Source organism: Arachis ipaensis, chromosome B8, assembly GCF_059453495.1.
Source record: "Arachis ipaensis isolate K30076 ecotype BB chromosome B8, ASM5945349v1, whole genome shotgun sequence".
Classification (NCBI taxonomy): domain Eukaryota; kingdom Viridiplantae; phylum Streptophyta; class Magnoliopsida; order Fabales; family Fabaceae; genus Arachis; species Arachis ipaensis.
In genome coordinates this window covers 130,912,192-130,928,146 of record NC_142443.1, presented here as the reverse complement: position 1 = coordinate 130,928,146, position 15,955 = coordinate 130,912,192, and the positions used below count along the sequence as shown (strand labels likewise).

The 15,955-nt window shown below is 32.5% G+C and overlaps 2 protein-coding genes across 2 annotated transcripts; one reads left to right on the top strand and one right to left on the bottom strand.

Moving 5' to 3' along the window:
- Positions 1-1,265: 1,265 nt before the first annotated feature.
- On the bottom strand, positions 1,266-1,994 carry LOC107611537 (uncharacterized). The gene has a single exon (XM_016313452.1). The coding sequence runs from the start codon at positions 1,992-1,994 to the stop codon at positions 1,266-1,268; it is 729 nt and encodes a 242-aa protein (XP_016168938.1).
- A 7,080-nt stretch (positions 1,995-9,074) lies between these two features.
- ANNAT4 (annexin 4) lies at positions 9,075-15,955 on the top strand. The gene is made up of 6 exons (XM_088497140.1): positions 9,075-9,190; positions 9,705-9,880; positions 12,728-12,946; positions 14,034-14,258; positions 15,018-15,086; positions 15,604-15,955. Exons 1-6 carry the CDS (start codon positions 9,145-9,147, stop codon positions 15,814-15,816), a joined length of 948 nt encoding a protein of 315 aa, XP_088353266.1. The 5' UTR covers positions 9,075-9,144; the 3' UTR covers positions 15,817-15,955.

Genomic DNA, 15,955 nt, shown 5'->3' with positions numbered 1-15,955 from the left:
GTCGAGTTCTCGGATAAATCCTGCTTCGAGAAGGCTGGCCGTCTGCTTGGCCACCTCCTCTGCCCTTTCCTGTGACATCTTCCTCTTCCTTTGGGCCACTGGTCTGGCCTGTAGCATGACGGCCAAATGGTGTGACATGAGTTGGGGATCTATCCCTGACATGTCAGCCGGTGTCCAGGCGAATAGGTCGCCATTAGCCCTGATCATTTTCACAAGGGGTTCCTTCAGTTCGTGAGGGAGGTTTCTGTTCATGAAGGTGAACTTCTCCTCCGTGTCGCCGACTCTAAACTTCTCCAGGTTCCCTTCTAGTTCGGGTCTGGGCTTGTCGTCGACCCTGGCATCCAGGTCGGCGAGGAACACCCCTGACGCTTCCTTAGATTTCTTTCTTAAGGAGAGACTGGCGTTGTCGCAAGCGACTGCCGTTTTCAAGTCTCCTTTCATGGATTCCACAGACCCGTCCTCAGCGACAAACTTCATTATTAGCATCTTTGTGCTGATGACTACCCCTAGGTCGTTGATGGTTTTTCTCCCTAGAATGATGTTGTAGGCTGTGGAGTCTCGTAGGACCACGAACTCGGCCATTATCGATCTTCTCGCCTGACCTTGTCCTACGGAGATCGGGAGGGAGATTATCCCGTCCGGTCTGATGAAGTGGTCGCCTAGTCATACAACACCGTGTTGGTGAGTCTTCAGGTCGGCGTCTCGCAGGCCCAATGCGTCGAACACGTTGCGGAACATGATATTTAAATCTGCCCCAGTATCTACGAGGATTCGCTTAATGAGGCCGGTTCCCACTCTGGCCATGATGACCATGGGAGGGCTCTCCGCGACCTCGTCGAACCATTGGTCCTCCAGGCCAAACGAAATGGATGGAAGTCTTTTGGAGTTCCGCGCCGAGGGTGAGAAAACCGCCAGGATTTTGGCGTCGTTTTTATGTGCCGTCCTCGACCCTGGCGCCGCGTTCCTCGCTGTTACCACGTTCACTATGGTAAGGCCGTGATCGTCGTCCTCCGGCTCTTGGCGTCGCTTTGTTGCCCGGGTCTTGTCCTCCCCCTCATCGTCGCGATTCTGTCTCCTTGGCTCCCTAATGAGGTGGGAGAATTCGGCTAGTTTTCCATCCCTGATTGCTTGTTCCAGCGCGTCCTTCAGGTCGAAGCAGTCCTGTGTCTTGTGCCCGTAGCCTTTATGGTAATCACAGTAGAGGCTCTTGTTCCCCTCTGTTCGGTCCTTAAGAGGTTGGGGCTTCGACATGATTCCCTTCTCGGCTATTTGTTGGTAAACTTCCATGACCGGTGCGGTGAGGGAGTGTAATTAGTGAACTTCCCGACTCGAGGAAATGGCCTGGGTGTCTTGCTCGGACCGCCGTCTCTGGCGTGTTCCTTCTGTCTTTCTCCATTCCTGTGGTGCCGGGCTTGATTGTAAGAGGGCTGCCATTTGTTGGCAGCCACGACCTGGCTGACTTCTTCATCATTGATGTATTCCCTAGCTACACATTGGATCTCCTGCATTGTCCATACCAGCTTCGCGGTGAGGTGCTTTCTGAAGTCTTCGTTTAGGAGTCCGTTCGTCAGGTATAGGCTAGCAACCGAGTCAGTTAGCCCGTCGATCTCCAAGCACTCGTCGTTGAACCAGTCTAGATATTTTCTGGTCGGTTCGCCGGACTTCTGCGTGACTCCGAGCAGATTGATCGGGTGCTTTGCCTTTACTATTCTGGTAGTAAATTGGGCTAGGAAGGCGTGGCTAATATCTAAAAACCTGGCCACCGAGCCCTGCGGGAGGCTATTAAACCACCGTATTGCAGGTCCCGCAAGGGTGACCGGGAAAGCGTAGCACCTTACCTCATCCCCCACTCCCTCCAGGTTCATCCTGGCCTCGAAGGCCATAAGGTGCTCCTGTGGGTCTTGGGTTCTATTGTACTTCATGTCCGTTGGCTTGTCAAAGTGTTTTGGCAGCCAGACTTCGAGGATGGAACAATGAAATGGGGTCGCGCCCATTATGACGGGTCCGCGGGTTCTCCTTGCTCTTCCTTCGTCGTCTTCCCGTGACCGTCTTCCCGGTCACGATCTGCGGTGTGTCTTCTCCCGCGCCTGGCATAGATGATGGGGTCGCAGCGCCTCCTTGTGCGTCCTTCCTCCCTGGCGCTCTCGGGATCAGATCTTGGGCTAGCTGTTCGCCGGGAGTGGCTTCTCGGAGGGGAACGGGAGTTGCTTGATTCGGGAGTTTGTTGGTGATGTTCTCGGTCTGCCAGTCGGTGCTCTAGGTCCTGCATCCTGTGACGTAGTTCTTGCATTATTCTGGCGCTGTTGTCGCCAGTTCCCCTGAAGGGGCGTCTTTCAAGAGATCGTGAGGTTCTTCTTGGAGGGGACCTCGTGCGCTCCCGGGAAGAAGCCACGGAGGCTTCTCCTCTGCGCTCGGTCTCGCGGCCTATTTTTCGTGGGTCCAGTACAACGTCCATTCAGGCGTTCCCCACAGACGGCGTCAATGTTCGGTAGGTTGGGTATCGGACGGTTCGGATTCGTATCCTGGTTGATGAGGGGGGTCTCGCCTGGTCATGAGTCACTGGGTTGGAATAGACGACGTCCCGAGCACTTCGTGTGAGGAGGGGGGTGTCACCTGCAAAGACACTCCGACGCTCTAGTCAGTAAAGTGTGCAGGCGAAAAAGGGATGAATGGTATGTGACGTACCTTGGGGGAGGGGTAGGACCTTCCCCATATATACCGTGTCAGAGGTGGGCCCTGCAGGGGTAGGCCCACCTTCTTTGATGTTTCCTTCATATAGCTATAGCAAAATTGTCAGGGACGCACGTCCAGGTCGGCGACTGAGCGCCTCACTTCTGACCGTTCGGGTCTGATGGTGCTTGGGTCGGGCTGGCTCGCAAATGGTTTGGGCCAGGCTGTAACAGAAATTAAATAAAATTTTTTTGAATTCAAATAGAATATTTTAAACCTTAAGGACCAAAATAAGATTACGTCCAAATATAGAGGACCAATTTAGTACTTTATCCTAAAATGAAAAAGATTTATGAAGTTGTTTAGACTTGTGACTTTGTGAGTAGTAAAAGTTATATGTTAGTGGAGAAAAAACAAAGATACAAGTTTAGATATTAGTTTTTGAAGTGTGGGACTATTTCAGAATTGTTTTAGTTAAACATAACTTATAAGGTATCCAAGAAGTATAAATAATATTTATTTATTTATTTATTTTAAATTTTGACAAATCTCGCTTGTGAATTAGGCATTATCTATCGCTGTGCGTATATCAATCATCATTCATAAAATAATGACTTCAACTGTGGACTGGTTTGGTGTTCACATCATGTATGTAAAACCTATGGAGATTTGAAATTTTGAATGTATGACAATTATGTGAAAGAATAAACATTTTTAAAATGGGAACGTGTAATGTGAAATGTATTTAAACTTTGCTTAATATATATCTCTATCAAATATCATCGTAAGTTTCAAAAATATAATCGGATCATCTAGTTTTATAAATTCTAGATAGATATGAAATTATGTTGCCATCTTCACATGTCATATTCATTTATATATCCAGTTAAAACTTAAAAATAATAAAATAAAGTCAACACGCTCGGTTGACCTGTCAGAGAAAATAAATCAACGTTTTTACAAGTTGTAGGATATAGCTAGGAAGTGAATATTGTACAATGTACACCTAAATAATTGATCATCTTAATTACATTTGAAAGATTTAATTTATTTTACTTCTAATATAATAAGGTACACTTACAATAACATCTTATCAAAATAAAAATGATATTATGATAAATGGAATGATAATATTCACTATTTAAAATTTAATTTAATTTGTTTAATTTTAAAAATAGATTTAAATTTTATCTATTATATATTTCATTATGTATGTTATGAATTATTTTTATAATCACTTTCAAATACAACTATAAATATATTATTTATGTAAAAATTCAACAACCACATGTCTCACCCTTATCAACCTTAAGTCATATATATAATAAGATTGTATATCATATCGTGAATTGCAAGGGATCACACTTAGCCAATATGGCAATATTAATAATATAACGAAATGTTGTTTTCATTATTTTAAAAAATAAAAAAATGGTGAGCAAATAATGCAATACAATTTTTTATTTATTAATCGAGTATGATCTTTAATTATCAGGGATTAGCTATCACCTTCTAATAGACTGTACTATTCAAATGTCAAAATTAATTTAAATATAGATTATAATTCTTAAATGCATTAACCATGCGTTACACGTGAGATCATTCACTAATCACTAACTACGTTTTTGAACAGTTAACGATTGATTAGATTTATTTGATGGATATTATTTTTTATGATTATAAATTAATTTTAATTTTTTTTATGACAAGATTTGTTAGAATTATAATTTTTTATGATCAATTTTAATCCTTTAGAAAAAGGACAATATATGGCTTGTTATGAAGATAACTAGTAGACGTTCTCATGAAATTCTTCTATAAGGACAAAGAAATCATCAAGGAATTTACCCTTTTTGATGAATTAGAGTAGAATCTTTAAGATAGTTGCTTAATCATAGATTAGTGAGAATCCAAAATAAAAAGACGGTTGTGTGGAAGCGTAAGATTATTTAGAGAGTTTCTATTATTTTATATTGTATTTATTTAGTATTTTTACTGTATTGAAAATTTATGGGTTAGAGATTATTATTTTGTATATATTTTTTGTTTTTTAGATATAGATTCTGGTGTTTCGCAGTGAACTAAAATTTGTCTAGATGGTGAAGTTTATTTTGACTCTGCTTTGTATTTTGTTTAGAATCTCTCTCCTTATTTTAAAAAACATTATATATATATATATATATATATATATATATATATATATATATATATATATATATATATATATATATATATTGGAAACTTTGTCTATAGAGACTTTGATGTGTCTTTGGGAGAGTTAGGATTTATTATCAACTGTTTTATTTTACTGTAATCTTAGTCAACCTAAACTTCGTAAGTCGTGACTAGTGGTTATCATACACATACTTATATATATTCTGTCTTTAATCTATTCTATCTTTAAAGTTTTATTTTACCCTACTTTTCAAACGCGTTACTTTTCGTCACATGTGTGTTTCGGATCGCAATTTTCTTTTACTCCCTTTTTAGATTCCTAGATTAATAATTTATTCTAGTTATATATGTATTATAAATCCTCCTTGAGTCATACCACCTTAGTATCATTGACTTATGACTCGAGTATAAGAATTTAAATGTTAAGGTATTACAAAAACCACATCACCATTGACGACCCTTATGATGTGAACCTGGTTCTCATTCTTGGTGACCCACCACAAAGCACCCCTGATAGAGGTATAGAGGTGAAACAAAAACGACAGGAAGAACAAGCGGTAAGAAGAGAAGGTAGAGGGTGTGGACATGAGGAACCTCGCCGTCATGGAACCTGGCCCTATGAGTGGTCTGGAAGGAGGAGGGGCGGGGAATGGAGAAGAGCCAATAGAAGAGGAAATTGAAGACGGCAAGGTAGTAGGCGACATTGCGGATACTGACAGCGGAGACAGTGACCCAAGTGGAAATGGAGGAGGCAGAGATAGGGACAGAGGCGAAAAGGAGACGCTTGAGGGAGAGGGCTATGGAAGGATTCTCGAGAGGGAGGAAGCGTAAATTGAGAGAGCATCAGACACCGACAAAAGACTACCGCATCGGCTTCGCTGTCTACATCTTCCTCCTCTATCGTGCCGTTCGTAGTGCCACCACCATCTATTGCGGCTTCTCCTCCGATGGTAGCAATAACCGCCTCTAGTTCAAACTCGTGAAGAAGCTTTTATTGTTGGATAGATGAAGTCTTTTTGTTTTGTGGTTCTTTAATTTGTGTGTGGATTCAATTTTTCTTTTTTGTGATTTTGTCGATTTTTAGCAAATCGATGGTGGTTCGATTCTAATAGTTTGGGAGCGAAACCTACTCCTCTTTTGCAGGTACCAGTTTTCTATAAGTGCATCAAAGTGTCTTGAATTAGATGAGTATTGAAATAAAAAGTAAATTAAAATTTGCAACAGAATAAAAGAAACAAAAAATAAAGAATTCGAAATGTAAATTGACTGAAATCGAAAAAAGGTTGTGTTAAAATTTAAAGAAAGCAGTACCAAGATGCTTTCGACTGAGTCAAAGGAGTTTGGGCGTGAAGATTAAAAATGCTAGAATATAAATTGAATTCGAAAATTAAACATTGCTTAAAACATAAATTTGCTTGAAAGATAAACTTGCTTGAGAGATAAAGTTTGCAGACAATGTAAATTGAAAATAAAGACATGTGGAAGGAACTCTACAGAAAATTGACTCGAAGCAGACTCAGAAAGTCCTTGGGATGTGAGTGTACGTGAGTAATTTCTGAAGCAAAGTTCCAACCTTTATTTCCTAAAACTTTCTAATATTTATAACCCATGTCTGTAACCGATCCTTAATTACACGACACAGTCTTGTATGCGAATTCTTAGGTAACCGTTCTCGCTCTTCTGCCCATAGACATTACCCATAAATTCCTCACTTGGAGAATGCCTTCAACTTCTCTACTTCTCGTAACTGCACAATTCACTATTGGATTTCTCATTCAAATGTTCGCTCAACCATGCTTGCTCGATTTAATAAAGTGTCTAATATCAAGTCCGTATCGAGTAATTCCCAATTAATGCCTGCACGTGCACCTTTTCGACCTCTGCTTATATCTTAATTAGGGCTGGAAGTGAGCCGAGATGAGCCGAGCTAGACCAAGCTCAAGCTCGGCTCACGAAAATTGAGCTTGGCTCACGGCTCGACTCATTAACAACCGAGCTTATTTCTTAAGCTCAAGCTCGGCTCACCAAAAGCTCACGAGCTGGCTCGAGCTCATGAGCTGGCTCAAATAAGAGAAACATAGATACATAATCTATAATTTTATATTAATAAATTATAACTTATATATTTTAAAAATATTTGAAAAGATCAATTTTATATATTGTTTATCTATCAATAAATTATAAATTTTTTATTTATGTCCTATGTTAAAATTATATGTAAAAAATAAATATAAATATTAAATAATTAAGATTGTTATAATATATATATATAATCGATACAGCTCACGAACTAATGAGTTGAGCTTATCCAAGCTCAAGCTCGACTCATTTAATTTATGAGCTCAATTTCAGGCTCAAGCTTGGCTCACCAGCTCACGAGCTTAGCTTATCGAGCTGTTAACGAGTCGAGCTCGAGCTAGCTCATGAACTGACTTGACTCACTTCCAGCCCTAATCTTAATCATCTCTTCAATATTTCGAATTGGCTTATCCTAATCAAAAATATTTTTCGACTACCGTGATAATGGTAAAGGTGATGGTCATGAGTAGAAGATTAGTGAAAAATTAGTAGTGAGAGTGGATAGGAGTTTGGGAGAGAATATTTTTTTAATTTTATTTTTATTAGGAGTATTTCAGTCTTAAAAATTAATATTTAGATAAAAAAATAATTTTAAAATAATTTTTAACATTAATAATGATATTAATAAAAAAATATTAAAACAATTTTAATTTTGATCTAAAATATTAGAAACAAAAAAGGGTACCTAACCCTGAAATGAGTGTCAGTTTTAGCACATTTCGGATTAAAAAAAAAAAGAGGAAACAATACTTCTTCAATCATACGTATAATATAACCGTATATTAGATTCGAGCTTTCACACACTATACCTTAACGTTAAGAAAGGAATATGGACAACCTGATGAAGTATTAATTTAAGTCTTAACAACATTATTAATGCCTTTTGCATAATAATAGTGACAATGGAAAGAAGAATAAAAGAGACCAAATAGATGACTATGACAAAGGAATAAGAGTTAAAAATAATTTCCCCCTGGCATGCACTTCACTTATATATAATATATTCTTTTTTCCTTGTATCTATCTATCTATTATTAAAATAATGATTCTGCTATATTTTAGATTATTACCACGTTCTGATGCAACAATATTTTATGTATACTGGGCCATAATAGATAGAATTTTTATTTACCTTTTGGAAATTGAAGGGGCCAAACAAGAAATTGAAACAAATCTATGGCGTTATTTGTATATACACACAAAAGAGGGACATGGCCGCAATTACAAAATATTCACATCTTTTATTAACTTGTTGAAAGAACAATGAGTAGTGCATGAATAATCTCTCATTATTTTTTATCGTATATATCATTTGTGACAGAAGCATCAACTAGAAAAAATTAAAATTAAAATTAAAATATCTATCAGGCTTTTGTAACTCAAGTCTGTATGTAACTTAAAGTTAGAACTAATTTGGGTTTTAAACATTAATTAGTTAGATGCAACTTTAACATGTTGATGGGTTTGTAACTTCAAATTATAACATAACTATCAACTACTTAAGTTGAGATTGGAAAATTTATTTGTTATCAATTTATCCTAATCTATTTTCTGTTAGGATTATACTTCATTTTTGTTCTTTTAGTTTTACAGAAATTTTTTTTAGAATTATGCATAGAATAACAATTTTTCTCCTCTTCCCATAAAAATATTTTTTTAGTTAAATTGACAAAATCGGAAAAAATCTAAAAAACGTATCTAAAATCTAAATCATAACAATTTTAGACAAAATAAGTCAACAAATGTTAATAATTATTATTTATAGGTAAAATTAAAGTCATTAAATTTTTATTATAAATTATTAAAAACACAAAAAATATTTTTGGCTATTTTCAGTTTTATTTTAATAAAAAAAAAAAAAGAAAAGTTACATTGAAGGTTTTATACATTACCAAACACAGAAGTTTAAACTGGTTCCTAAGGGACAAATGTGTCATTTCAAATCTTTGTGATGTAACCATTTTCTAGAGTATTTATTCCACGTGCAAAAACTACATTATTAATCAATTAATAAATATGTTGTTACAGCAAAGCAAGCCTTAATTTTAATTTTTTAAAATTATTCCTACATTTCAATACATACACACTAAAATGACGAAAATAACCTTCCAGGCTAATATAAAGTGAAACATACATACATGCCCTTCGTCATTGAACACATCTCAATCTCATAATCTCATTTTCTTGTGCTACAAACACAAAACTCCATAATCTTGGAAAATGGAACTCAATCAAGAGTTAGAAGCTGTCACCCAAGCACTCTCAGGTTCTTTTCTAATTTCTTTCAAATCTATCCAACTTCTATACTATTCCATCCTTTTAATTTCAAGAATTATATTAAGTCACTTTCACTTTTATAGCATATTAAAAAAATATATCTATTATTTTATTTATTGATTTTATCTATATATATTTAAAGAACCAAAATTTCATGTGGTCCCTGACATATTAATAGATAATCATTTGACAATCTAGTTATATGAATCAATTTAACTAAATTAATGCATAAGTGATTGAGAATCGATTAGGTATTTTTAAATTATAAAAAATATTTAATTTTATTGTCATTCGTGTAAATGGTTAGGGATTGAAAAAGATATTTATTTTTTTTTATAAATTTAAAATTTTAGTATAGAATTATAATTCAATAGATTATAATAAAAAATTTAAATAACAGATAAAATATTTTACCTAGATTTCTTTGTTTTCTTTGTTTTTCTTAAAAGTTTTTTGGAAATTATTATTGACAAAATTAAATGATGGTTGATGAGTAATGAAAGGGCATGGAGTGGAGGAGAGTGCATTGGTAAGAATATTGGGAAAATGGGATCCATTGGAGAGAGAAGCTTTCAGAAAGAAGACACCAAATTTGTTCATTGAGGATAAAGAACGCCATTTTCAGAGATGGGATGATCACTATGCTCGTCTTCTCAAGCATGAATTTGTCCGTTTTAAGGTACATTCATTCTTAATAATAATTATTAATTTTATTTCTTCGGTTTATTTACTTTATATATATTTCACAATAATTAAACGTATAGTCGTGTATTTATCCCTTATTTCGATCTCCTTTTTTTTTTTTAATATTTTTATAACCTTTATTATCTTTACTGAAAGAAAAATATGAAATTCATGCTGACTAATTCATATATGAACATATAAAAAATGTTAATAAAACAATACTAATTGGTTTAATAATATAAGGGAATTCCACGGCGGCCATAACTAGTGATTTTAATGATTATGAAAATTTGGTAAAAATTAAAAAATATAACTAAAATTAAGGTCTTTTTTATTATTTATAAGTAAAACTATTTAATTTAATAATTTTTTATTTTTATTTTCAAAATAAAAATATTTTCAAATAATAAAAAAGATTATTTTAATTTTAGTTAATTTTTTAAAATATTATTAAAATTCATGATCACCATAATTATAGTGCATAAAATGTACTTTTATATAACATATTTTATTTTAGATATTTTGATTTGGATTTTTTTAGTCAAAAGATATTTTTAAATTAATTAGTTTAAGATTGCATTTGACCTAAAAAGAAGAGAGAAAGAGTAGGTAGTTTTTTTTTAATTGTTAAGTTACATGCTCGATCTAAACAGGGAGAAGAGTTCTATGAGTGACTTATGATTAATTATATAATCTCTTCGACATTATCATCAAGATTAATTACAAAACCACTCAAGTCTTCTACATGCAAAAAAAGACAGTATTACAATACAAATATCAAAACAAAAGGACTCAAAATACAATACCAATCAATATATAGTCTTCAATTCATTGAAGATCTCCTTCAAAAATTACCAATGCTCTTGATTTTTTTGTGATATTGAAGCCAAACTTTAATACTCAGTACCTAGTCAAAGAAATCTTCTCACACAAATTGACAAGCTAAGGACTTTCACAGCATTTCAATAAATATCTTTAGCTACGGCAATCTCATCTCTTTATAGCTCATTAGTATATTTTAACATAAGTCCGTCTATTAATAGCAAATTAAATTTCAGTCCTAAAATTCACATATAAACTATTGATTGTTACCCCAAGTAATTCTCCTATTTTTATTATCTTTTGCAATAATCCTCCATCTATAGATGTATCTAAAATCCTTTTACAGTTGCATGTTGAAATTCCAGTATCCGAAGATCTTTTAATTCCATTCACACCAATGATATAATATTTTTTTTCAAACCTCTTCTCCCTTAACTTATTTATTCTCAAATATTCTTTTATTTCTCATCTTCCATATGGACCATATAATAGCAAACCACTAATTAATCCATTTTTTTCTTACAAGTCTAACCACATTTTAATTTGATTGCACCATATATTAAAGAAGGCCTTAAGGTCATTCGATCTAACCCGGTTTATCCCACTTATTTACATTGCTTTTGTCCACATCAAATTCACATAATTGTGATGGATAAAGAGGTGTTTCGTCCTCAACAATCTTTCCACATAACACAGCCAGCTTCATTATGATTTATAATGTTCAAATTTACCAACTTCTTTTTGTGTTTAATCTTTCAAGGATTGCACTCCAAATCATGATCTCTATCCTTAGAGAAATTGTTCCCCTCCACACATTGTCAAAGATATGTTTCGATTCAATCACTTCCAGATTTTTTTTTTCCACTGCCACATTAATGAGAGATTTAATTGAAAAGCTTCCATCTTCCGAAAAACACCATCTTGCCTCATCCTGAAACTAAGAAAATATTTTGTAACAAGTAATGTAATTCTTTATCGTGTTTACTCTCGCATTAAAAAAAACATCTTTACCATTGTAAATTCCAGCACCAAAATAAATCGTCCCAAAAATCACAATTTGCTATTAATTCGACTTTGTTTGATGAGATTGCATAAAGTCTAGAAAACTTATCTTTAATGCACAACTTTTTCACCTATGTATCATTCCAAAATCTTGTTTTACATCTATTCTCCACACACATTCTAATCCCTTTTCATGCAATATCTTTCAACCAATTACATATTTGATGCCTTTAATTATATCAATCCAAGACCTATTTAATTTAGGTTCTCCATTTTCTATGATAAATTTTGTCATATTATTACCATTACACGATGTCACGATGTGCTATCAAAGGGGCTTGTCCTCTACTGAAAATCTCCACCATCATTTAAAAAGTAATGCTACGTTCTTATGGTAATATCCTCAACTTCCAGACTTCCGTACTCTTTAGGTTTTTATATTTGGCTCTGACTGATTGTAGGCATCACCTTTTTTTTTTAATCCTTTTCTTCTTAAAAAGAGCTTGATTAGAAAAAAATAATTTTTTGGTCACTGTTTTCGGCATTTTGAATAGGCTCAGATGATATAGCGAAAGATTATTTATTACAACTTTATTATGACTAGTTTTCCTACTTTTGATACTAGTCCTGCCTTTTATTTTGCAAGCTTTTTTTCAATTTTTCTATCATCGACTTTTATATAGACATTCTCTTTGGATTTGTCCTCATCGCTATATTCAAATAAATCATCAGGACTCTACAAATTAGACATCTTATTTTCTCTACTAACACCTTTGGCAATGATATTTGATATATGTATGTTTACATCTTTCATAAATGCAACTACACCAGATAAATTGTTTGATAAGTGTAACTAACAAATTGTTTTTATTTTTTTAATTAATGTCAAACTAAACTATGTTTGAAATAATCAAATTTGAGTTATATTAATTAGTTATTTAAATCCTTTTTTTTCAAAAAAATATTTTATTGTCAATAATCTAAAATGTGCTATCCTAAGTGTATTTGATTTCATCAGAACACAGTTTTGTTGTGGTCCATGCATCCATGGGAGAGGGATGCCCGTTTAGTAAAAGAAGCAATAAAGAAGGGAAAAACATCATATGGAGTGTTGGTTGAGATAGCATGCACAAGGTCCTCTGAAGAGTTATTGGGAGCTAGAAAGGCATACCATTCTCTCTTTGATCACTCCATTGAAGAGGATGTTGCCTCTCACATTCATGGCATTGAACGCAAGGTAATTCAAAAATACTAAATTACTGAAATCGTCTCCAATTTTTAAAAAGCCAATAAAATATGAGATTCTTTCAATTTTTTTTTTTAATTGTTTAGTATAGTGTGATTTTTATTATTTAATATCTTTTTTTACATATTTTTTTTGGTTCTACAATTCTACTCAAAGATTGTAAGGCCAGAGATCCACACTTTATCAGACAATTGAGAGAATCTATTTTTTAATAAAATATATTCAGTTTTGTGAATAATAAAAATATCTTTAAAATATTTTAAAATATGACAAAAATATCTAATATAAAATAGATATTCTCAAAAAATATTTTAGAGATTGGATTTTAATGTGATTTTTTGTAGGTATATTTTTAAAAAAATTAGATATTTTTATTCATAAATTTTGATGATTTTATATTAAGTAATTTTTTTGCGATTCTATTTTGTCAATGAGAAGAATACTTTTAAAAGTAAAAAATTATAGAGATTGAAATTATATGCACTTTCTTATTTGTATATACTTTTTAAAGAGTTATCCAATTATTCTAATAAAATTTTGGATTAATCGTATAATTATTAGTTTATGTGAAATACAAAAAGTTATTTGTCATTTATATAAAAAATAATTTTTTGTGGTCTTTAATTTCTAATATATTTTGAGGATATTTTGTACGTTATCAAAAGTATAAAATCTTTCTGTTTGTATTATAAAAAATTGGAGACGATTTTGATATAGTTTACGCTAAAAAGAAAATAGAATAGTTAAACCTGCTTCAATTATAGTTGTATTTTGTTCGAGAAATTAATTTGAATTAATTCATTATTAACTTTTACATCGATTTGATCGTATATATTTTATGCCAATATTTATGTTATTTGTAACTCATGCGTACATCTCTTTTTTTTTCTTTATTTTTATGTTTTTGGATGGTGACATGCAAACATCTCGAATTAATTATTAACATTGTCCATACTTTGAAACTAATGACATGTGAGATGAATTTGATAAAATAAAAGTGAACATCAAATATGACGATAGATCTAATTTATAATAGTTTAATTGAATAACATTATTTATTGCTTTTGGAAACAAACAGCTCTTGGTAGCACTTGTAAGTGCTTATAGGTATGAAGGACCAAAGATTAAGAATGAGCATGCAAAATCAGAGGCAAAAATAATTTATGATGCGATTAAGAATGCTCATAAGAAACCTATCAATGAAGATGATGAAGTCATAAGGATATTAGCAACAAGAAGCAAGCCTCATCTCAAAGCACTATACAACCACTACAAAGATATTTCTGGCAAGAACCTTGATGAGGTATTTAATTATCCATAATATTAGAAAGATAAAAAATAATTAACTTGAATAGTCCAAGTTTATCTTATTTAATATTTATTTGTTATTTTATCTAATATTTATTAATTGTTGCAATAATTAATAAATGTTAAATAAAACAAATTCTTTCTATTTTTTTTTTTGTTTCTCTAATATTATCGTTATAGTTTCTAATATATTTTAGAAAATGACAAATTGATCATAGATTTTTTTTATGAACAAATTATTTAATAGAACAAATTAATTAAAAAAAATAAAGAATTAATTAAATTTTCCTTTTATTTTTATTAAGAATTCATTCCATTAATATTTTATTAAATGATCATAGACCTATTTTTTAGTTTACAATCAAAACATTCACGGTCGAATACAGTGATTAATTAATCATAAGAATTTGACCGTCTATTATTAAAATTTTGGTTCGGCCTCTGTGTCTATTTGTAGACACTAAAGAGCAACAATTTTATAAGAGGAGTGTTAGGGGCAGTAACTTTTGTGTTTTGTAACCATCAATTGGTCATTAATAGTATTTTTAATGGTGTGAGATTACATCCAATAATGGAAGATCACTCACTTTTCTTTTGATAGTTAAGTACTGGCCACAAAACACAAAAATTGCTGGCCCTCTAAATTTTTTCATTTTATAATAGTAGTGTAGTCCTCATGTAATTTTATTGTACACCATTTTCTGTTGATAAATCTTAACTAGTTCTTACAAAAAATTTCACTTCCTTTTACTAGGATCTTGATGACATAAGGTTCAAAGAGGCTGTGCAATGTCTTTGTACCCCTCAAATATATTTTTGTAAGGTAAGATTTGAAGCTGTATATACCTACATTGAGAAATTAAATCATGTTTAATTTCTCTATTAATCCTTGTAGTTTTACTGAATTTTTAATTAGGTCTCTATGTTTTTTTTTTTTTTCGATTGAGTCTCTATGCTATATCAGATTTTGTAATTAAATCTCTACCATGATAAAAACGCTAGAATTAATAGAATATTCTATTAAACAAAACGAATATGCCTAACACTTGACTGAATATTCTATATAGTTTAATAGAATATTCCGTTATATAATTTCAACATTTTTGTCATGGTAGGAATTTAGTTACAAAATCTGATATAGTATAGGGACCTAATTAAAAATTCGATAAAATTATAGGACCGACAGAATAATTAAACCTTAAATTATCCATCTCTAAAGAATACATTATTATTCTTTTAATTTATTTTTTATATCTATAAGTATTATTATTATTATTATTATTATTATTATTATTATTATTATTATTATTATTATTATTATTATTATGTTGTGTGGTCAGGTTTTGGATTCAGCATTGAAAATTGATGTTGATAAGAACACTAAAAAAGCACTTGGTCGTGTGATTGTTACTCGAGCTGACATTGATATTAAAGAGATAATGGCCGATTACAATAACCTTTATGGAGTTACTTTACCACACAAAATACAAGAGACTGCTAAAGGGAACTATAAGGATTTCTTGCTAAACTTAATTGCAAGAGGATCTAATTAATTAATTGAAGAAATTCAATTACAAAAGAGACCTCGGTTGTCATTTGAAAGACGAAATTTGAGATTTGATTTTGTATTATCTTCTTAAATAATTTGTATCTCCCCCCTTCCCAAAAAAAAAAGAATTAAAGGGAAAAAAA

What these genes read in the sequence shown, in the direction of transcription:
- ANNAT4 (XM_088497140.1), top strand. Translation starts at nt 9,145, where the DNA reads ATGGAACTCAATCAAGAGTTAGAAGCTGTCACCCAAGCACTCTCAG. An exon ending in TGTCACCCAAGCACTCTCAG is followed by an intron (nt 9,191 to 9,704) that starts GTTCTTTTCTAA and finishes GAGTAATGAAAG; the next exon opens with GGCATGGAGTGGAGGAGAGT. An exon ending in ATGAATTTGTCCGTTTTAAG is followed by an intron (nt 9,881 to 12,727) that starts GTACATTCATTC and finishes TGATTTCATCAG; the next exon opens with AACACAGTTTTGTTGTGGTC.
- LOC107611537 (XM_016313452.1), bottom strand. Translation starts at nt 1,994, where the DNA reads ATGGGCGCGACCCCATTTCATTGTTCCATCCTCGAAGTCTGGCTGCCA.